General features: G+C 41.2%; 1 protein-coding gene across 2 annotated transcripts in view; it reads right to left on the bottom strand.

Moving 5' to 3' along the window:
* Positions 1-1,174: 1,174 nt before the first annotated feature.
* LOC145224093 (low-density lipoprotein receptor-related protein 6-like) overlaps positions 1,175-22,139 on the bottom strand; it is a 35,585-nt gene continuing 14,620 nt past the window's right edge. The window contains exons 8-31 of one of the 2 annotated variants that reach the window (XM_080090527.1): positions 21,904-22,072; positions 18,786-18,922; positions 17,769-17,904; positions 16,573-16,783; positions 14,075-14,308; positions 11,178-11,404; positions 10,616-10,803; positions 10,097-10,235; positions 9,415-9,608; positions 8,866-9,056; positions 8,378-8,476; positions 8,191-8,295; positions 7,782-7,909; positions 7,398-7,547; positions 7,159-7,297; positions 6,786-6,909; positions 6,222-6,341; positions 5,516-5,818; positions 5,180-5,293; positions 4,841-4,918; positions 4,669-4,772; positions 3,803-4,228; positions 3,311-3,438; positions 1,175-3,085 (exon numbers count right to left, since the gene is read on the bottom strand). In XM_080090527.1, the coding sequence (XP_079946653.1) occupies positions 2,212-3,085; positions 3,311-3,438; positions 3,803-4,228; positions 4,669-4,772; positions 4,841-4,918; positions 5,180-5,293; positions 5,516-5,818; positions 6,222-6,341; positions 6,786-6,909; positions 7,159-7,297; positions 7,398-7,547; positions 7,782-7,909; positions 8,191-8,295; positions 8,378-8,476; positions 8,866-9,056; positions 9,415-9,608; positions 10,097-10,235; positions 10,616-10,803; positions 11,178-11,404; positions 14,075-14,308; positions 16,573-16,783; positions 17,769-17,904; positions 18,786-18,922; positions 21,904-22,072 (4,718 nt within the window). In that variant the 3' untranslated portion in view covers positions 1,175-2,211. The remainder of the gene's footprint in view (positions 3,086-3,310; positions 3,439-3,802; positions 4,229-4,668; positions 4,773-4,840; positions 4,919-5,179; positions 5,294-5,515; positions 5,819-6,221; positions 6,342-6,785; positions 6,910-7,158; positions 7,298-7,397; positions 7,548-7,781; positions 7,910-8,190; positions 8,296-8,377; positions 8,477-8,865; positions 9,057-9,414; positions 9,609-10,096; positions 10,236-10,615; positions 10,804-11,177; positions 11,405-14,074; positions 14,309-16,572; positions 16,784-17,768; positions 17,905-18,785; positions 18,923-21,903; positions 22,073-22,139) is intronic. The other variant, XM_080090534.1, reaches the window with a different exon arrangement.

Below are 22,139 nucleotides of genomic sequence, written 5' to 3'. Positions count from 1 at the left end.
TTTGTTTCAGAAAAATGTAATCCCATGACAACAAAGTACAAGTCTTACAATACATTAACTTTTATTTATTGTATCTGGAAAATACTTGTGATTTGCATTGCATCCAAAATTGTGGCTATTGGAGATGTAGCGTGATGATCAACTTCTGTTGTTGTAAGCCAGTGGTTCTCAAACTTTTTTGACCGCGACCCAAATCTGAGTTTTATGAACATCTCACGGCCCAAGCCTCAAACATCAAAAAATGTATTTTTTTCTGATATGCATGAAAAAAGACGCTGACGGCCAGTTGTAGTACACAGTACCATGAAACAGTGATTTATTACAAACAAATGATTGATTGATTTTAGCGTGTTTGATTAAATTGAAATTTTTCCTTCATAAATGTTCAATACACGGCTCTTTTCAATGCACGGAATTTTTCATTCAAGAGAGTTCCACTTGATATTTTATATTCAGTAAAAGGTCTGTGATTCGACTTTTAACTATGCTGTTCGATAACAAAAATTTTGAGGCCACGTCGTCGCCGCATAGGAGTCTGCCCATGTCAAAATGGCTGCAGGCTTAACGAGGTCGATTCGTTCGACAACACTGCATAACACACATCGTGGCTTTGCAGCACTATGATCGTTGATAGAAGTGAATCCCAAATCTAAAAATGTTTCCTTGTACGAATGCTTATTCATCCTTAAACGCTTACTGCTACATCTCCAAGTTCGGTTTCGCATGATTAACCTGTCCTATTATTTCCCGTGCTACGATGTTACAATCGCCATTTGCCTAACAGTAAAGTTGAAAGCCTATTGTCGTCTGTATGTGGTAATGATGAGGTCACTTTACTGTACAACGTGGTGAGGTGACTTTACTTCTACGTTAGGCAAATTTGTTTGTGTTTACTTAATGCAGTAATAGTTCGTTCAGAATTGAATCACCATAGCGCGACCCATTTTTTGACCCTGCGCGACCCATGTTTGGGTCGCGACCCATACTTTGAGAACCACTGTTGTAAGCGACAGTTACGACTGCAATTAAGTCATATCAGCTGCTACCGACGATAAACTGAGTATTTTCAAATCGTAGCACTTTTGTTGCTGCTTCAAGTTAAAAAATCCCGATAATTGTATTTGGGACACACTTTGCTAAGTTGATAATGAATGGAGGTTAAGGACAAGCCAAATACGACCGAAAAGTGGATTTTATTCAAAGTCAAGTAAAATAGAAAACACACACACACAATAGTTTTGTACAGAAGTCCGTGTGATAATACGGCAAACGTATAAAAACTGCAGAGACCAGAGGCGTTGCGGCCAAAATCGACAACAACCTCGAGTTCAAGAGAACTGCGATTCGTGAAAAATTACAAAGCTTTATAAAACTGCAAAATTAAGGTTGCTTCGACAGAATAAAAACATCCAAAAAAGATGTAAAAACAAGCGTTGTACTGGAACTGCATTAGAATTTATGTCACCTAGTCCTAGAGGAAGGGCGAATGCCATAAAACAGGAAACGCCTTCAGTTTCACCAAATCATTCAGGGCTCAGTGGATGGTGTGCTTTCGTATGCCACGTAAACAAAAATAAACCGTCCAATGGCGAAAAATATGTACAAAGGGCGCAATTACATTGTTGGACGCGAATTGCTTAGGCAAGTGAGGTATGTATTTCGCAAAGCTATTGAATTTACTCTTTTTTCGAAAACCATGCCATATGCTGCATGTAACAAAGATAACAACACATGTGCGTTATTTACTTGTAAGGCGATTTTATGTAGTTTTGTATTCAAGTCCCAACAAAGGCCAGTGATGGTTACGTGGTGTGTAACAGGCAGCTACAGGCTTACGACCGATGATGATAAGGCATCATGAAGTCTGGGAATCAAACGAACTCCGCGCGACGCATGAGGTCGTAGAAGTAAGACACGGCAACACAATAAACACGATGGGTGGCAGGAAAACAAAAAACACAAACGTCGATGCTGTAAAAACTTGATCAAGAAACAATATACAAAACGCGACCAAAAAATTAAAGACTTTCTGCAAGATTTGAGCTGTGAATGTTATCATTCGAAAACTGCTTAAAAAAAGCACCCTACAATGAATGGAGATAGGGTTAAAAATGAGAAACAATGCAATATTTATAAATGGGCGCAACACGTGGGCACCAAACACGAATGCGCAAGAGGTGTATGCGAAATTATATTGGCAAAATGAACAAGTTAGGAAGATGACACTGGAGATGGTGGGGGGTTACGAGCAAAAAAGCTCCGCTCCGTAATGGATGGGGACGTCCGGGCGGAAACATCCCCACCTTGTCTGGGAGCGAGCAAAACTGTGTCTGCATCATCCGTTGTTCTTCCTTCCTCGTCCTCCTCTTCAATTTCATCCAACTCGTTAGGATCAAAAAAGTCTGGCTCCGCAGCGCCTTCAAGCAGTCTATCTGATTCCGACCCTTCGTCTATCCGAGATGTGATCTCTTCCACTTCCCGATTGGCCTGCTCAGGGATGTCGTCCTCCAAGGGTTCGTCGGCCTCTGTCGTTTCACCATGCGTATAGCAGCACTCGGACAAATACTGACTGTGTGGGGTGGGCGGCGGCGCAAACGGATCCGAATCGTAATTCAAATCGCTCGTGTATTTGCGCGCCGAGCGCCTCCTACTGGATCGCTGCCTGCCGTGGTAGGAAGGAGGACAGGACGGCTGCGATGCCTCAGTACACGAACAGTCAGCCGTATCTGAGTTTTGGCAGTCGCATGATTGGCAACGCGACGACGAGCTTGACGAGTTTTCCATACCGTCACAGCGCGAATGGTGGTAAGCAGGCGAGAAGTGGTGGCATCCTCTCTGCTGGTGACCGCTGTAGTGTTGCGGGCAATGATAGCAGCACTGATGGTGGTGATGGCGGAAATAGGGTGGCGGTGGATCATGGGGAACGCTACCGCCGCTGCTACCACCAGAACGACTTCCTGCAGCCCCACGTTTGCTTGTGTTGACATACGCGCGTGATTTGCTGCAGACTTCAGCGTCGTCGCAGTTGTCTTCAGTGGTACAAGGTGTTGGTGGCGGTGGTCCAGTATTCCGATGGTGTTGGCGTCTGTAATGATGTTCAGTTCTCGTTAACCTTTGTGCGCGCGCCGTTCAAGTTTTCTAACAATAATTATAACCTGGTGCACAAAACGTTACGAATCGTATTTTTTTCAAACCCTTGTCAGCCATGCAACATAAAACCGAACCAAACCTTAATCAGTACAAATCAATGCATTTCGTATTATCGAATTAAATGTTGCATTACATACATCAAGAACATAGCAAAAGTTACCTGTGTCCTCGACTGCTCCTGCACTTGTGGTGGTAGGGAGGGCGTGGTAGAGGAGCTTCAGGGTAATAACACTCACCACTCTTTCCTTCAGACCTGTCTGTTGCGGGGGAGGGTGGTGGGTTCCAGGTCTGGAAAAAAGCAACAGTTTATACACCGGGGCACAAAGATAAACGGCCTTGCATATGTCAAGGTGGAATTTCTTGCACAGGACAATAGTTTGTGGACAGCCGCATATCGACATACAAAAGTTAAGAGTAGAGTGCATTGATGTTTACTCGTTATGTGCCAAAATTTTAAGTCATAACCACTCTTTTGACAAAAACGTGGGAACAAATCAGCGGTAAGTGGTAAAATATTACAATATGAACCATACGAACAAACAAAGGGGACTCTTGCTATTAAAATGAATGAGTCTGATTGAAACCCTTTCAAGACCCACAGTGAAAACACTAGATATAACTGTACGTAGATCCAGAGAAGCAAAAGTCTTACCTCCGGAAAGCAATTCACCACCGTTTTGGAGCTTGAACTGCTCGACGCGCCGGGGATTCCAGGTCTATCCACTACCACAGTTTCGTTGCCTCTTACAGCATAGGGATAACCGGGCCAGGGAGCCGCCAACGCCGAATTGACTCCGGGGTGTATTACACGCAACGGAATGCCTTTAGAATGGGCCGCAGACCGGCCTCTGGGGTGGACAATAGACACGTTAAATGATGTAGTTGAATGGGAAGGCCCGTTGCTTGATGCTTTCTTGTGGCCTGCGTCTCCACTGTTGCCACTCGCGCTTGTGCGATGACTCGCCGGGTCCGCGGGATCCACGTGCTGTTGGAACTCGAGATTGACGTTGAGGTTCGAGTTGAGATTACCCGGTGACCACAGAAACACCGGAGTCGAATAGGAAGAGTTGTTGTGCGCCTGTACACGAAACACAGTAGGTTCTGTATTTACAACATTGTGCGTTTCTTTTGTTTATGAGAAAATCGTAGGTAGAAGTGACCATATGTTATTCTGGAGTCTTTTGATCACTTATGATGAAACATAGAGAGAGTTTTTCTATTCGTCAAGCTGGACTTCAAATATTATAAAATCAACTCCTTCAAATGTTGAGGCAGATAAGTTTTAAGAAGGGCACAAAAATACCCAATAAAAGGATGTTGCTGCCAGGCGTCAGTTATTTTACAATACAAATCTGCTGAAAAAAGCGATTATTGTCAATGAAATTGCAAATTATATACTAAGGCTCATACATAACTCTCCAACACAAGCAATCCATCACCCTAATTTTGCTATCGACATTTTAGGCAATTTGGAAAGTTCGGCGCAAAGGTGCAAGGTACTGACTGTTTCTCACTTACCATACAATGACGAAGGAAGACAACGATCCCGATGAGTAAGACACATCCACAGAAAATCCCGATCACAATCACATACGTGTTGTCAGGGTCTGACTGGGCGGTACCTGGTAAAGTCACGTGACATTGTTAATACTCGGTTGAGGTCGCTAAAGAGCGTTTTGTTTTTAAGTACCGATTAGTGGAGTAGAACGGTTGTTGTGCTGCTGGTTCTGAACCAAGTATTGAGTTCCATGAAATAGAGGCCAAAGAGCTGAGTCAGATGGAAAGAGAGAAAAAAGAAAAAGAAAGTAAGAGAAAAAGTCGCAAAAAAGAGAAAATGGGTTTCGAGAAAAACAGCAAAAAAGTAAATTACCCCAAAATGTATTTTGTTCTTTTTATGAATGGAGCAATTAATTGATAGGTAACACTGTCTGCAGCTTAGTGATCAAAAGAACTAGCAGAACGTTTTCAGGGTAGGGAACAATCGTGCTGTATTTAACTCGTTCCAGCATTACAAAACGGCGATAAGTACCTTGAGATGAGCATATTTCGTCGGATCCATCACTGCAATCTTTCTTCTGGTTGCATTTCTTCGATAGAGGAATACATTCACCCGATGCACACTCAAACTCGTTTTCAAGGCAATCTTTAATACAGAAAAATCCATTAAAAACAAAACCTCAAAATAGGCCAAAAAGGAAACGATTTTTTTAGAATTTGAAATTTGCCTAAGCTGCAGACTATGTACACAGTTTCGACCTATAATGTCTCATCAGTGCAGTTGAATATATTCATACTGATATCAGTCCTGGAGCTATGATGACTTGACGCTTTTACATTGATATTTGCCTGCTTTTCTACAACTCACCACAATGAATTTCATCGCTGCTGTCTCTGCAGTCAATTTGACCGTTGCACCTTGCGTCCTTCGGCACACACTGACTGCCAGCGGCTTCAACCAGCTTGTCAAGTAGCAGTTTGTTGTTGCCGGCGTGGTCAGCAGTGGACACTATGGACCCGCACTGGAACTGGTCAGGCGCGCAAGGTGGACAGTCCATCTCATCGGATTTATCGTCGCATTCGGGTTTACCGTCGCAAAGCCAGTTGATCGGGACACACCCGTTTCGGCTACTGCACGTAAAGTGGTTTGGAGGACAAGTTGGTGGTTCAACTGAAAATAAACAAGTTTTTTTTTAAATAAAACATAAAAACGCTGACGTTTAATTTTTAAAAAGATAAATCTGCAGGTTTTATATTTTGCAGTGCATCGAAAATCAAATGTTAATATATTATCGTAACCGAATTTCATGTATTTAAATCAAGAAAAAAGTGTTCGACGTTGCAAGGAAACAATAAAATAGGCCGCACTATTTTGGGGATTTTCGATTAGGACTAAACATCAGCAATGTATGCGTGTCGCTGTACAAATACACATTTTAAACGTTTGGAACCCAAATAAAACACGTGCTCATTTGAACGAGCACACAGCATATTATATTAGACTGCAACCGTAACTATTATGTGTTGATCTTTCAAGTTGTTTATTTAATCAACACAAAACAACAATGACTTACTGCAAACAAACTCATCAGACTTGGTGAGATGGTTTGGGCAAAGACATTTACTTGTTCCGTCTTCGTTGGGCAAGCAAATATGCGAACATCCTCCATTATCAGTCTTACACGGATGTTTATCTGTTGTAACAAAACACCGACTTTCAAATTGCTGCTCTCTTTTTAAAAACATACGGTTTAAGTAGGAAACCTATGTTAACCAGCAGTTAGGTTAGGTTGTTTGGAACGTAAGCTGAATAATGATACCCTTCTTGAACCCTAGGCCTAATATCATAGTGGTTACCGACTGAATCCATTATTTGACAGAATTCCTAACTTTTGGAACCTATAATTTATTCGGCGCATTCACAATTGACATGCGTTCCAAAAAACAGTGTTTCCAAAAGATTTTTTAAGCAACGGACCCCTACTATAAGTTCAACCTGTTTATAGGTACTTAAAAATCATTGTTTACATTTACGGACCCCCGAACCTATCGCGTAAACTCCTTAGATGTCCCAGGTTGAGAACCATACACAACAAGTATACAACAACAGTATGGATTAAAACAAGTAAGGTCCCTACTGAGGTCATCCAGGGTCATCGACGTAACAGCGACAACGTCACGCAAGTGGTCGACACGGCCTTGTATCTTGTGTCGGTTGCTTCGATCCATTTTGTTGGCTCCTTCGATCAAACCGCCACTCGCCTGCAAGTATATAGATGCCAATATACTAAACAACAAAAACACCATTGAATGCAAATGCTGGAAGTATTACTGTAAAGTGTCCAGGAGTATATCTCAAACGCCTAAAACAATTCGCTAACTGCTATACTGTGGGTGCATAACGTATACTGTGAAGTAGTTATGCATCAAATGGTCTAAATAAGACTCGGACCAAATACGAAAATTTCGTACTAATAGATTGTTTACATCACTACTAAAAGTAAATTTTACCTCCGCGTCGACCCAGTACAGGTTTTCGCCAAACACAGTGAGACCGACTGGGGCAAGAAGACCGGTTTGTATGAACGCGGTACGTTCCTTTCCATCTAGAGTCGACTTCTCAATGATATTACGATCCGCCCAAAACAGTCTGAATACAAAAAATTCAAAGTTAAGCTTATGGCCTTCGAAACATGAGTAAGATACGAAATACCGTTATTTTTTATGTTTTAGTTTAAATTTCAACTCACTGTTTCGATTTGCTGTCGACCGCAAGTGCAGTGACGTTGCGCAAACTGCGTGGAATGAGAACAATTGGATCTGAACCGTCGATTGTGGCAACCACGATTTTGAGACGACACGACTTAACGTCCCGGCAAATGTTGGTAAAGTACATTCGACTGTAAGATGGAAAAACTCTTGGTTAATCCCTCAAATAAAGAGAACAACATCGACACTCGTCTCAACATTTTACATTTTTTGGGGAAAATAAAATAAGTTTGGGCGGAAAAAAGGGTTATTTAAATTTATAGTTTAGGTTTAAATACATGCCACCAAATTTGCGTAAAATTAAATGAAATTGAATTTAATTGTGCCGTGCAATTCGCTACTTCTGCAGTATTTTGAGTACTCACCCTCTCATTGGATCGACGGCCAACTTTCTTGGCATAGCTTCAAATGATGAACGACCAGATACACCAGGTTTAATCGGGCCAGTCAGTACCGTTCCTACCACAGTGCCGTTCAACTTGATCAAGTTAATCTGAAAAGGTTTAAGTTCGCCTTGCATTAAAAAGCGAACCGCATTTGTACTGAATAAAGACCAATACTTCGTGCCACAAATTCAACAAGTGCTGTTTAAATTAGTTCATCAGTTCATCCACCCCTATAAAAGTTCACCCCATAAAAGTGGGAACCACGAAAAAGGACATTTGGGTTTTGGTAAGATTCAGCCTTTTTCCACTGAAAGACTGCAAGGTGTGTTTCAATAATGTACGCTGGCTATGGTTAAGCACAACAAACTTCTCACACATATACACATACCGTGTTGTTAGCCGCATCTGTCCAGTACATTGCCCTGCTGTAAGGATCCACTGCTATGTCGTAGGGCTTGTGGCCAGTGCGATTTCCATCCAACAGAATTCGACGCTAAACAGGAACAAATAAAATAAATACAGCGTACACAAAAGGTAACATCAGGCGCTTGTGCTGGATGCATATTTCAACTTACATCTGTTCCGTTTGGTCGAGAACTCCAAATTTGAGCGAGTTTGTAATCTAACCAATAAACTCGTTGATCAATCGGGTCGTAGTCAATGGCAAATGCCTCCTGTAACGGTTAAACAAAGTTACACCAAAAGAGCATGTGAGTTTGAGTTCAGAGCGTTACTTTATAGTCCATCTTGTGATTTGAAACTACAAGTAACTAAGTAATGGTACTCGGTCAAGTTTTGTAACATAGCATCTAGATAATTTGCTCTTTGGAAAAAAAGTTAGATGAATTCTATGGATACTTGACAACCACCTAAGGCGCTAGGAGTAACCTTTATGTAGGTAGAAAATTGGCCGAATGGTCCAGGGCACCTGACTGATATAAAGACATAAAAAACTTGATCGCGATTCGTCAAACGTCCGAGTTTGGAACTCCGTGAAAAAATAAATAAAAAAGGAGGTACCGTAAAACTGGTAAGTAACGTAACGTAAGGTAAAGTAAGTTACCTTTATGCCTCTGATTGGTAGCACGGCGTCAGGGCCAGGTTTGATGGTGACTGGTTGGGGCTGTTGTCTCTTTGACGAGCCTCTGTTGCCCATAACGCCACCGGGCACAACTCCAACTTGACCGTTCGATGACTCGAAGATGATGCGGGTAATATATTTGTTGCGACTCACAAGAAGAAAGTTTTTCGGGGCTGTAAAGCAAAAAAAACGTTAGATGGAAACCTACATCATTGCAAGATAATGCAACGTAAATTTGACCGTTTCCGTAAGAAATTTGAAAACAGAATCTAACATTCCACTGATATGTAATCTTGTATGCAGAATTGTATGCCCATATGGGCTAAGCTTGTAGTCATGTAGTCTTGACCGATTATTAAGTCAATATAACGTGAAGACAGGCATATATATCAAAATTTCTAATATAACCAGAAATTTGGGACATAGTTATGGCAGTTTTCACCTTGCCAACTAACCGCATTCAAAAGTGATAACTCTAACCGTATTTTATGTCACTACTGTTTCATAAAGGACAAACTCAAAACAACGTACCAGCACAAGTAACATTGTCGGGGTTGAGAGTGTAGTGAGCAGGGCAGGAACACTTATGTCGCCCGGCGTGTAAACTCAGACACAGATGTTGGCAACCTCCGTTGAGATGGGAGCAGGCTGTAACGCCGCTTTGACGAGATGCATGGTACACCAGCATGTCTTCCAAGTCACTCAAACCTTTCTCAATGACACGGCTGTAAAAGAAAAGCATGGTGAAAATAAAGTCAACTTGCAGAATAAATTGGTGCAAAACAATTTTAGACTAATGTGACAGTACGGCCAGTCTTAACACAAATAAATTGTAGCTTAGAAATACGACAAAATAATATATTCCCTTTTTTACATCTACAAGGGGCAAAGTCTGCGACATTAGATACGCAATACAGTAAACCTCGGTTAATCTGGATTCGGTTTATCCGGATCTTCGCCTAATTTAGACAAAACTTCAGGTACAAATGACGCTTCAACTAGTTTCTATCGGTTAATTCGGGTCTTCGCCCAACCCGGAAATTTTTTTGTTCCAAACGGGTCCGGATTAACCGAGGTTGACTGTATTCATACAAACTAATGTTTAACATCAAGCTGGTAAATACAATCTTCAAAACAGACACACAGTACTGATTCTAGACATTTGGATCTAAAATATGCACGAAAGCTTAAAACTGTTTCAACTTAAGCTTACCTGTTGTTGCCAGTGATTTTGTTGGCTCTCTCTATGGACTTCTTGGTGCTGTCTGACCAGTAGATGTAATCGCCAAATAAGGTTAGACTGAAGAAAGTCTGGTTGCTTTTGCCACGAACGACTTCTCGAAGGTCGCTACCTGTTTCAGAAAAAAGAAAACAAAGAAGAGTTAACTTAATGCAAACGATCTTTATGGGCCACCACTTGACCATCACTGCAACGTTTAAGTGTGGAAAAACTGTCTACAGTTACTGCATAAATGTAAATAGAGTAAAAACTTGAATTGTTTGCAGTAAATGTTCATTGTAAATGTGGCAAAAATCAACACAGATACTTCAACTTTTGTAGTAAATTTAACTAAGTCTTAACAGAAACTACCGCTTGAAATTTTTCGGAATGTAAGGGATTAAAAACAAAAAAGGACAAAGTTTTCAAGATAGCAAAAACTAATATCAACATGTCACAAGGACACTAAAATTTTACACTATGGTTAATTGCAAGTAAAAACGTGAAACTGACCATTCATGTTGGTTGAAACGATTGTTCTGATCTCAAGATCCACGAAGTAAAGTCTCTGTTCGGCATAATCGATGGTGAGTGAGTTGGGTCGACCCACCGGATTCTCATTGATTTCTACCGGGTTTGAACCATCTAGTTCGGCTCGCATTATACACGGGTCAGGACCCCACTGTGACCAGTAAATGTAACTGCACAAAAAAACACAAGTTAAAATTAAAGAGTGGGGTAAATTGTAACAGGGAGTTTTACCTGTGGAAAAAAGACTGAACGCCTTTTGAAATATTTTATGCTATGCTTAGGCAAAGGAAGAAATGTGTAGACATGAGGAAATGGTTTAAAATTGTGGAAAATAGTTAAAACGTCGGTGCTTTATAGTATTTGGGTGAAAAACACAGGCCCTGTATTTACACTCACATATTAACATATATTATGCAAATTAATTTGCTAACCTTGACTGTATAGTACTAATGTGGACACAGGCTGCAAGGCATCTTTCAATAGCGAAAGCCGCTTAAAATCTTGCGATCTAATTTGAAAGAAATGACAATAAGTTGGTACTAACCCGTTACTTGGGTCCACTGCCAAACTGCGCAAGTCGTCCAAGTTCTCCCAGATAATAGGTCTCCTACTGGTACCGTCCATTCGTGCCACCTCGATCCGCTTGGTGGCAGCATCGGACCAATACACGTTGCGTCCAATCCAGTCAACAGCCAAACCTTCGAGGGATTCAAGTCCAACACTGATGAAATCTTCCACGTGAGAGCCGTTCATGTAGGCGCGCGAGATTTTCTGCAGAACAAACTTACGTTATAAAACTTCAAGGATAATCACAAGTACCATTTACAAATGTTTGTGTTTTAGGTATATAACGTGATAGCGCAGCAGTAAGCTATGGATGTAAGGCAAAAAAGTTGGCTAAGCTCAAGTCCTTGCGTTTTACAAAGAAAAAGCTTCAAAGTTTCTTTAAAAAGTAAATTAGGAAAATATTATCGACTAAAATTCTGAAAAGTAGACGCTCTTTAATTTTTCACTTCAAAGATTTCCGCCTATATTTTTAGAACGCACAAATTTACTGAAGCGATTTTTAGTTCGGAATTTTCACGAGCGTACACAGGCATATACACTAAGTGCGATGCATTTGCGGCGTCAAGTGCGCATTCATAAACCGACAACAAGCCGTCGAAACCAAACGAGGCAGTTAAAATGCGCGGGAACGGGGAGATTTCGCCTGTCAACTTTGGAATTCCTGCGAGTAAGACAAACGAGAAGCAACCTTCAAGTTTTCGGGGCGTTACGGTAGAAGAACGAATGCGCAAACTTGTGTAATGCGATCGGAAACAGGAGACAGGCAAGATGATAAATAACCACTTGTTGTTTGGTAATTGCCTGCCAGTGTTGGTGGTACTTACAACCACAATTGTTAAGTGTGGTTAGGGTTGGTGTGTATGACGGAAGTAGTGGATACTGGCATGATAGTTTTTCGCACCCCTGAAACGATCTGTTAACAGTAAGTTTGCGTACCAGCTGGACTTCGGTATAAACTATAATTCGTATTGCTAAATAAAGCTTCAGAAAACGCACAAACGATTATCCGAAAAATCGAATTGCCGAATCAGAAAAGAAGCGTGTTTTTTAATTACCTGTGTTTTGATTATATTAATGACAGTGTTATTTTTACCAATATTTTACTCTTGCTTTACAATTGTCGATACACGACAGCACCACAATTGCTTAAATAAATTTAAAAAAGGTTCGAGATTTGAAAGAAGGGTCAAGATTCACCATATTCAAAGGAAATCTAAAAATGCCGTTATTAGCTTAATTTTCACGAAACGCAAGGCTCGTTCAACGAAACGCAAGGCTCGTTCAACGAAACGCAAGGCTCTAATGCTGCCGCAAATAGCTTTCCTCCACGACCTTGTGAATGTAACATCTTACGTTCAATGTTTTAACCGCCGTCTGTACCGGGTCCCTTATAAATATAGCTATTAGCTCGAAACCTCCATATAGTCGTCTGTATCGTGGGTGGTCCACAGCGGGTCTGGACCACATCGTCGACATAAGATAGAAATAAAGGGAGTTGAAAAGTTGAAGTGTATCTCACGGCTAACGGTGGGTTGTCGGGGCGACTGAAAAGGCGAGTGTTTTATAGATACCGAGGTTATGGGCGATTCTGGGCATTCGATAATGTCGGTTGCTAGGAGTTTGCAGACGACTTTGACTTACATAAGCCGAAAAGTGATAAACGATGGAATAAAAAACATTGCATTAAAAAGGGGTGTGCTAAGATTTTTAGGTTGTGAACATTAAAGCCAGCGTTGTTTAATCTTTAAAAAAAGCCACGGAACACAGTATGCATTAATATTTGTGATTTTTGACAACTGTTCCATGGAACAAGACAAACCAACGAATTTCTTGAGGAACAATAGACGATCTTTCTCGAAACACCAGATCACTGCACTAGACAATAAATCGTTTCTACTTTTTTGTGGCTGCAAAATTATTTCGGAAAGCTGTTTCATTTTAGTTCGATTGCCAAGTAACCAAGTAAAAATAAGTCCAGAAGAACAAAGAGAGTCGTTTATAGAAAACGGAAAACGTGTGTTTTTCTCCTAAACCCAAACCCAGATGAGTAAACAAAGACCCTAGCATCTCTGTGTACAGAAAACATGAACGATAAATAATACGACCGTAAATCCAAAACATGTACTCAGTATGTGGGTCGTTGCCCGTAAGCAATAAACATGTCTGTTTGGGGTTCTCGCAAGAATCTCGTGTTAATTTGTTGTCGTTGAAAATATTTGAGGTTGCGTTTGCCATCAACACCAAAACCCACCTGCTCACGCAAGTTAAGCAAGATTTGAGAAATGCTTTATTGTGCGACATTTTAAAAATTGTTACAACCGGTATGTGGAGTATGGACTGGAAATAAGTTATTTTCTAATGTAAATTTTATAGTCCATTTTGTTGGACAAACGCCTGGTGTGACTTTCTTACGGGTACAATTGAATCAAATTGCGTAATGCTTTGCTTTGCAAAACTTCTTACCAATCCAAATTACAGATTTTGAAACTTGTTGTCATATATTTCGCATTGTTTCGGTGAACGCAAACGCTACGTACGCAAGGTATAACAACTCTCAAAAGTCGCTTTTGTTAAATGAGCATTGGTCTACATTCGGAGTCTTCAAGTTAGAGACTGCGGGGCGGATGAGGTCAAACAGGCACGAGAAAAAAATTGATGCGAATGTATGGTCATTAAAAACCGGATCCCAACCTTTGAACCACGAACGGTTAGCGTACTGTTATTATTATCAAATCAAAATGGCCGCAGAACTTTCGTTAAGGCCCTTCGTCAAAAAAGTTGAGAACTCCGATCTATAACGATATATACCACTGCGGTAAGTTTAGCCCAACCACGACGCAACAAAAATCAAACGTAATTTAAACACAATCATACCTTGTTTGTTACGTCGATCCAGTATATCATGTTGTCGGCCACCGAGAAATCCAGCGCGTTGGCGTCAACTGACGTTGTAAACGGAATGGGAGAGTCCCCTGCTGCTGTGTCGAGCGAAATTCCGCGGATGCTTCCGACGGCCGGAAGTGAGAAGAGCAAGTAAGCTTCCGGTACGATGCAGCCGAGCATGTCGGGAGCCAATTCCAGGCCATTAGGACACTGACAGCGAGGTCCCTGTAAAAAGCAATTCGTGTGAAGATTAGGTTTGGTTGTTTCTTAAGGATTTTGTAGACAGGTTTGGAAAAACATACATTGAAAATGTATTTTAAGGCCTTGAAGAGTCCATATTTAGCTAGAAGTTGTGCTAAGGTAATATCGCCCAATTTCACGCCTTTTATGAACGCGTACTGGTACATAAGGGGTCGCTTTCTAATTTTAGCGTTTGCGCATTTGCCAGTGAACTTTCGCCAAACTAACACAACGGGGCGAGGTTTGGGGTTACAAGACGGACAGGGGCGCCAAGAATCTCAGCCGTCGCTCATGCGAACGAAAACACAAGCAAGACTCGATCCCGCGACAGAGAAATTAGCACCGACGATAAGTTCGTACACGATAGGGTCGCGGCCGACTGAAGCTAAATCATAAACCAGGGGCTCTGAAATCGGCCTATTGACTGCAGGTGAAGCGGCTAACATCAAGTTTTGCGTTGACGGACGGGAGGAGCAGCAGCTGAATTGAAACGAGGCATTGAGCGACAGGTTGTGAGCCACACCTGCGATTTAGGAATTTGTAAGGCTTAATATGGGATTAGTGGCTCGCCCGTGCAAACAGACCTTTGCAGAAAAAGTTGCTGGAACGCATTACGCCTACCCTTGAATGTAGCTGGTGTAGTAAATTAGCGATCGGTGTAACAAGAAGTATATATATCTTTTGCCAATATAGTCAAATGACACTAACTTACTGATTAAGAATTTGCATCTATTTAAAACCGTTTACAGGCCATGCCAATAATATACAGGTTACAACAGGCACAAATATGATTTCCTCCTGTCAAAGTTCGTTAGCGCGTTCATAACATTTGAGAACACGTACTTGCAAACTACCTAATAGTGTGACTCGGATATTTGCAACACTAACACGACCAGGCTTAACGTTACAAAACCTCAGTCAGCATGGCGCTGTACACTATAGCAGTTCGTCGTAACTCGACCTAACATGCAGTCAAAAACAGATCACTGCCCCAACACTTACACAAGCGTGCTCCAAACAAATCGCAACACAACGGAAACACAAGGGTCAGGGTTCAAATCCGAGCGGTGTGGGAATATGAAAGTGTTGGTTTTGCGTTTAGGTGCTAAAAAATCGAGGGGCACGCAGTCTGTTGGTGATAACAATAACCTCATGCAGACAGACTGTTTTGACAGGCGCCGTGGGGTTCGATTTCGCTTCTCACAACACAAGAGGTCGGGTGAGCTTTTTCAACGCTGATGTCAGTGATACAAACTGCGCATGCGAATGTGTCGGCAGCTTCATTACGGGAAACACGCGATAAAACAAAGCTGGTGAACTCGGAAGGTTAAGGATAGAGTTGACACAGGCGCAAAAAATGTCGCCGAGAAAAATTCTTTAACAGCCTACAACGTACGGTTAATGCCACTCAAAAGAGGTCGAACTTAGGATGATGCTGTTTTTCTAGCGGGATGTGTCATTACGACGAAACGATATTATGGGAGAAAGGGGAAAGCCACGACGACGTCTGACTGTTGGTTGTTATCGCCCCCGCAACATCGGCCCGTGCAATTATCGCGTTCCATGTTTTTGAATGCCTAACCGTGCGAGGATATAACATGGCACATGGCGCAAATTCCATCTACCGAATCGTACCGTAAACGTAACCTCGTGTACACGGTCAACTTGAACACGAGAGCACCACAAACAAAAAACAAGCGACAGACGATGCGTTAATGAGAAGACGCTCGCAGGCGAGAATTTTGAAGGAATTTGCAAAGGTGACAAACTGCTGCTATTCAGGTGACAAAGCTCGAAATTTATCCTGAATTACGTTATTTACTCAACAACAGTTTTTGTGGGTTCCAACGCCATTCCAACACTATATCACCTCAGTGGTCCATGGTTCAAGACATATAAGGATATTTAAAGTGGTTGGAAAATAGGAAGTTGATATATTAGGAACTTAACTTTCAGGCAAAATAAGTGACTAAATGGATATTTAAAAACGCTTCTTTAGCTATAAAAATTAAAAGTACCCTTTAATCAGGCCAAAAGGGGATTTTCAACTACAAATATTATTTTGAACTCGGTGCTCCAAACACTAAAAACGTCACAAAGCCGTGATCACAACAGCACCATCTGTCCTACCGTCCTGTGCATAAACATGACAAACACTTCGGCCCAACAGCCAAAAGTCGAAGCTGTCAGTGCAAGGCGACCGGCGCACCTGCTCTAGCCTGCATACCACATGCAGAAAGGTCGCTCACCTGCGGAGTATACAAGCACAGATGGGAGCAGCCACCGTTGTTGCTGGCGCATGGGTTGCTTCCGGGCTGAGGCTCCATGCTAGTTGCCACTATGCCCATAAGGTCGGGTAACCTGTCAATCAGCATCTTTCGCGTCTTGGGAAAGCCGACCTTCATGCGGTCGATTCGCCTACGTTGCCAGTCGGTCCAGTAGAGATAGTCGCCAAGGCAACTGAAGATGAAAAGCAATGACATTAGGTAAAGATTATTTTGAGCCTTTTTAAATTTTTGAGTAGGCTAGTCAATACAGTACGCAAAAGAACTAGGTATTGATATTTTACGATTTGGAAAGTTATTTAAAAACTTAATCAAGCAGGCAACAGGTTTAATCATGTATCCATAAATGTGGTCATAACTAGTGATGTACCGAATCGGCTAAATTTCGATTCGGCCGAAACCGAATATTCGGCGGTTTTGCCGAATAAATTCGGCCGGATCAACCGAATCATTTATGACGTCACGCGAAGTCGTACCCTTCACGTTTGACATGAAAACATAAGTTTATCTCTCAGGCAATTAGTGCAGAATGGTTGTGTTTCGTCCTTATTTTAGTTCTGTGGGGTTTAACATTGCCTCAAGTATGATTGCCAACCCGACATCGATAAACTGTTTTTTTGTCTGCAGTGGGAAAAGCGTCAATGTGTTAAAAAATATAATGATTGACGCGATTTTGGTTGGAAATAAGCAGAAAAGACACGTTTAACACTTTAAATGTGTGTTCGTAAAAGATTCGGTTTCGGCCGAATCGCAACAAATTATTCGGCCGAAACCGAATCTTTGCAAAAGTGGCCGATTCGGCCGAATATTCGGTACATCTCTAGTCATAACATCCGTTGCGTGTCACCGCAAAGCTGCTAAGAAATTGTAAATATTGCATATATTTCATAGTAAACGTTTAAACTATGGCCATTAATTAGTAATGTCCAATTTTATAGAGGAGTGTCTTATGGGAGACGATATAAATAACGATGTAATATTTGTAACATGCATGTATTCACTATATTCTCTCGTCTTTCCACTTTCGTGTTTCAAGTTAGAGTCTAGTTTTTAATCACTAATTTGAAAATGTCAGTCACCAAAAATATGCTTCGATTTTTTTAAATCTTACAGTCACAATTTGTTTTGCCTGGTGTAATGACTTGCATCATATAGCTTACCTCAGACCAAACACATGAGGAAGGTGATCTTCCAACAACGTACGACGTCCAGTCCCGTTTAAATATATCATCTCGATCCTGTCCTCGGCTGCGTCGGCCCAGAAAAGAATCTCTTTCTGGCGATCGATCGAAAGACCTGCAACGAAAAATCGTAAATAACAAAAATAAGGAGGTAAGATAGCGAAATTATATGGTTCCATTTATTGCAGGCAGTAAAGTTAAGTTTAATAGCACTATGGGACCACAGTCATGATAATTTTCAAGAATAACGCGTACTTAGTGCTACTTTATCTTCACAACATAGTTCAATCTTCCACAGTCAACATATACCCTCATATAATTCAAAGATTATGAGGTATTTGGCGAAATTTGCAAATAAAGCTCAAACGTTTTAGCGTCACCGCCTTACAGTCGTACTCCAAACTTATTAATATTGACAAGATTAAATTTCTGGCCAAGTAAAGTCCATGGCACGAATTCACGACGCGGGTTGGGATTTGGGAAATTAAAATTGCCGCGACGGAGATCAATTCCCCGACGCAAACGCGTTGCGGGAATGCAGTGGCTACTTTGAAGTTGTCACCTTGATGAAGAAACCCCCACAAATCAAAGGGAATGAAGTGGCTTCGCGTGCCCGTCTGGGATCAAGGGTCAAACCGCCTGGCATTGCACGTTATGCACTGACGCCACTGCGGTGCTTATTAACTTAATGAACACGCACCGCTATGTTGTAAAGAAGGCGCGTTGGGTTGGTGGAAAACTGGAGTTCAAAGTTTTGTATTCGAGGCAATAAAATTCGTGTTTGGGTAAGGCTAAAACTATAACGTCAGAATATTATGACGTCTATCAAATTCTCGTAAAGTGCTTTGAGATCTAAAATACAGAGCTTGGGAATGAATGGACGCCGTAGTCATAAAACTTAAGCTTTTGTTATTTAATTAAACTAGTTTTTTTTTTTTCTGTACAACACAGAGAACCTATATGTTAATGAGGTAAGGTGTAATGCTTTACACTTACCGTTTGGCCACATGAGACCTTTTTTGACGAATATCATTCGGTCGCTACCATCCAAATTTGCTCGTTCGATTTTTGGTTCTTTCTTTCCCCAGTCCGTCCAATACATATGACCTGCTGTCGGGTTCAGCACGATCGCACTGCAAAAAACGACAAAGTCAAAAATGCGATACTGTTGTATGTTAAACAATGAATAACTTAACATAATAAGTTATTTGTCAGAAATTTAGACAGATTAAAAGTAGGTGCACTAATAAGGAGGCACTTTGAACAACCAAGTTTTCGTGGTTTTTAACATATTGCGCTGTTTTTTAATAACACATGTATATTTCGATGGCTCAATACGCTTCACAAAATGAACTTTTAGTCACTTGTAAAGAAAGTCCAGTATCGTAATCATATATAACACAGACATAATGCAGACAGTGTTCACGCTGGGGCATTGGTGGCTTGCAATAATAACGAACACATTTTATAGGTCATAAAACGTCGATCCACATCCGAAACATGTGACGGTCTGACATATACTCCTTAACAACGGCAAACATTCAGTACACGATGCTGATTTTTTCCATGTCCAGTCAGCGAATGCCGATGCTTTAGATTTAGGAGTTTCATAAACGCAAATGTTAGCGGTGTTTGTGAACCTGGCCGAGAGTAGTGATATTGACAAATAAATAAAATCGTGGAACTGGAAAGTGTTTTATGAGAATCCGGAATGAGATGAAATGACTGTCAAGTTGGTCGTTAGTTGGAAGAGATTTATTGTTGTGTATCGCTGGTTGCGACATAAACCCAAATATATTTGTCCGTAAAAACTATATTTATTACATATTTGCCCGGAAAAAAAAACTATATTCATTATATATTTAGCTGTAGAAAGTTATGCAAATTATATGAAACAAATTAATGATTAAAAAACCAAAGAAAGACACACATTTTTGCCAACATACTTTCAAATAGCGTGGTACAAAGTCACCTTGAAGTGAACAATGTAATAATTTAAACAACTGTCGAAAGTAACGTACATTAATAGTCAGACAAGCACTTAGATATAAAGCAGGAAAATGAGAACAACAAATTTCATCTCCCGAAACAATTGTTGACAATCATCGTTTTTCATTTTCTGAGAATCTTCTTCATGTTGCAATTTACCATTTTTTAATAAAATATGCTGGACATTTTTAGGTTCTAGAGTTGACATCAGTCCAGTTACTTATGAAACACGGCCTGTTCTTGCAGAAGAGCAAAAACTTATTGTAAAAATGGGAGAAATATGATCGATAAGTTTCATAACTCGACAAGAACATAAAAACTAAGAAGCATTGACTGAGAAAGGAGCTTTGTGCTTGGTGCAAAGCAGATTACCTACACCGATATGTCGTGTTAGTCAACACAGACGAAATGCGACGATCCCTTCAGCGAACACGACACGGTGGCGATTTGGCCCGATAGTTCGACTCCTGGCATTCGTTGCCATTTTGGGCTCTTCAAATTCGCTTCAGCACATGCCCCGGGCACTGTAGCGAGGCAATGATTGCCAGTGGGAGCTTGTTAGGGCCGAGGCTTTCCATTAGAGTGCCGAACGTGGTCGTCCAGGCGCAAAACTACCTTACCACTTTGGGGTTGAAATAATAAATAGACATATTTGTCTCTCTGTGATTGAGGACGCCGGCCTGTTTGAGATGTGCTGATTCCGGGAAGTGGTAAAATACGAAGATTCTTTCGTATACGATAGCGCTTCAAAAATCCGATAAGGATGCGGTAAAATATAGGGAAAGAGCGTTGTTGTTGTGTTTTAGTCGACTATAGGTATGTTTATCACACGAGTAAAACTTTTTTTCATTTCTGTACGTTGAGCACAACTATATGTAATGATTTTTTGTTTTTTTTGTTAGTCAGAAATGTTGAATTTATGGAAACTACCGTTGATTGGTTAAAACCTAAACAAGTGAAGGGTTTCGGGGAACTGATTACTCGAGAGTTTGAATTAGTTAATTGGCCAATTTAATTTAATTATTTTTTCGAAGTAACGAAAAACATCAAATCTTTTAAAACATTTTGTCTAACAAAGCAAAATCCAAAATGAACTGGTTGTAATTTTAAATCATGCGTAGAATTTTCAAATAAACAGCAATAAGTCATGCCAACACAACAACTTTCAGCGGCCGCACAGAAATTGGCAAAATTACGGAACTTTTCGTACAAAACTGGTGCAGTAGTTTTCGTAAGCCTTTACACCAAAACATAGCAGCCCATGTTCTGTATTTTTGAAAAAGATGTGCCGCGAAACTTTATGCTCCGCCGGGGCATTTATAAATGTGGTCCGAATTGGCGACGACAAGTTGCGATACCGTGCGGGCCGCTCCTGGCTTCCATCACGGACTGTCGAAATGGCCCCTGAGAGGCGCCGCGCCCCTGACCTTTCCGCAATGGCACGCGCCCACTGCGACCTTGTTGCTAGACGATGGGGGGCGTATGAAGAAAAAATACAATGACCCACCCATTTACACGCACATACATAGCAAAGGCGTTGACCCTGTCAGTTCTTACGCTATAAATGGTCTTAAGGTGAGTGATCGGTGACAATTCACGTCGGTTCGACCACGAACTCGGCCATTGCTGGGCGACGGGGCGAGAAGGTGGTAAAGGGCAGAAACCACATCTCCGTCGCCGGGCAAAGGTAAGCGTGACTTCCAACATGAAATGGTGGGATTTCAACCAAGGCGAACGCCCATATTTTGACACAAGGAATGGTGCCTGACACTTTGTACAACATGCAAAGGTGTGTTGCGTTTGATTTGATTGGCAGGTTAACCACGTGAACAAAGTGCGTTTTTTTGGATTTGGTCTTGACATTGGCGCTGTGAAAATAGGTTGGGTTGGCATTTGGCGACAAAATGTTTGCAACACGCCCTTTAAACCACGACAAAACGTTTCAGGCGTTCTTGGCACCTTTTAGATGTTAAGCTGAAGATTACAGCAAGAGTAACCTTCAAATCAAGTGCATTAGCATTCAAAATCCGTACAACAAATCAAAAACCCACAAAACATTGCAATTATGAGGTTTTCTCTTAGGCAAACTTGCTACTTTTTTTGCTGTTATCGTATAATTTCTTACCGTGGTTCGTCCATTGCAGTTTCGATGATCACTTTTCGCGAGGTCCCGTTGAGACGCGAAACTGCAATGTAATCCCGTTTGGTGTCGGTCCAATACAGATTACGTGCGATCCAATCTACTGCGATACCGTCAGCCTGCTCTACATTGTCCTTCACCAGGATTTTCGCATCTATGTGTTGCGATAACAAAGAGTTAGCCTTTCAGAAAAATCGTTTTAGGCATTTCAGAAAATATCG

The sequence above is a fragment of the Phallusia mammillata genome, chromosome 1 (genome assembly GCF_965637545.1).
Source record: "Phallusia mammillata chromosome 1, kaPhaMamm4.hap1.1, whole genome shotgun sequence".
In the NCBI taxonomy this organism is placed as follows: domain Eukaryota; kingdom Metazoa; phylum Chordata; class Ascidiacea; order Phlebobranchia; family Ascidiidae; genus Phallusia; species Phallusia mammillata.
This window is presented reverse-complemented; position numbering and strand designations above follow the sequence as displayed.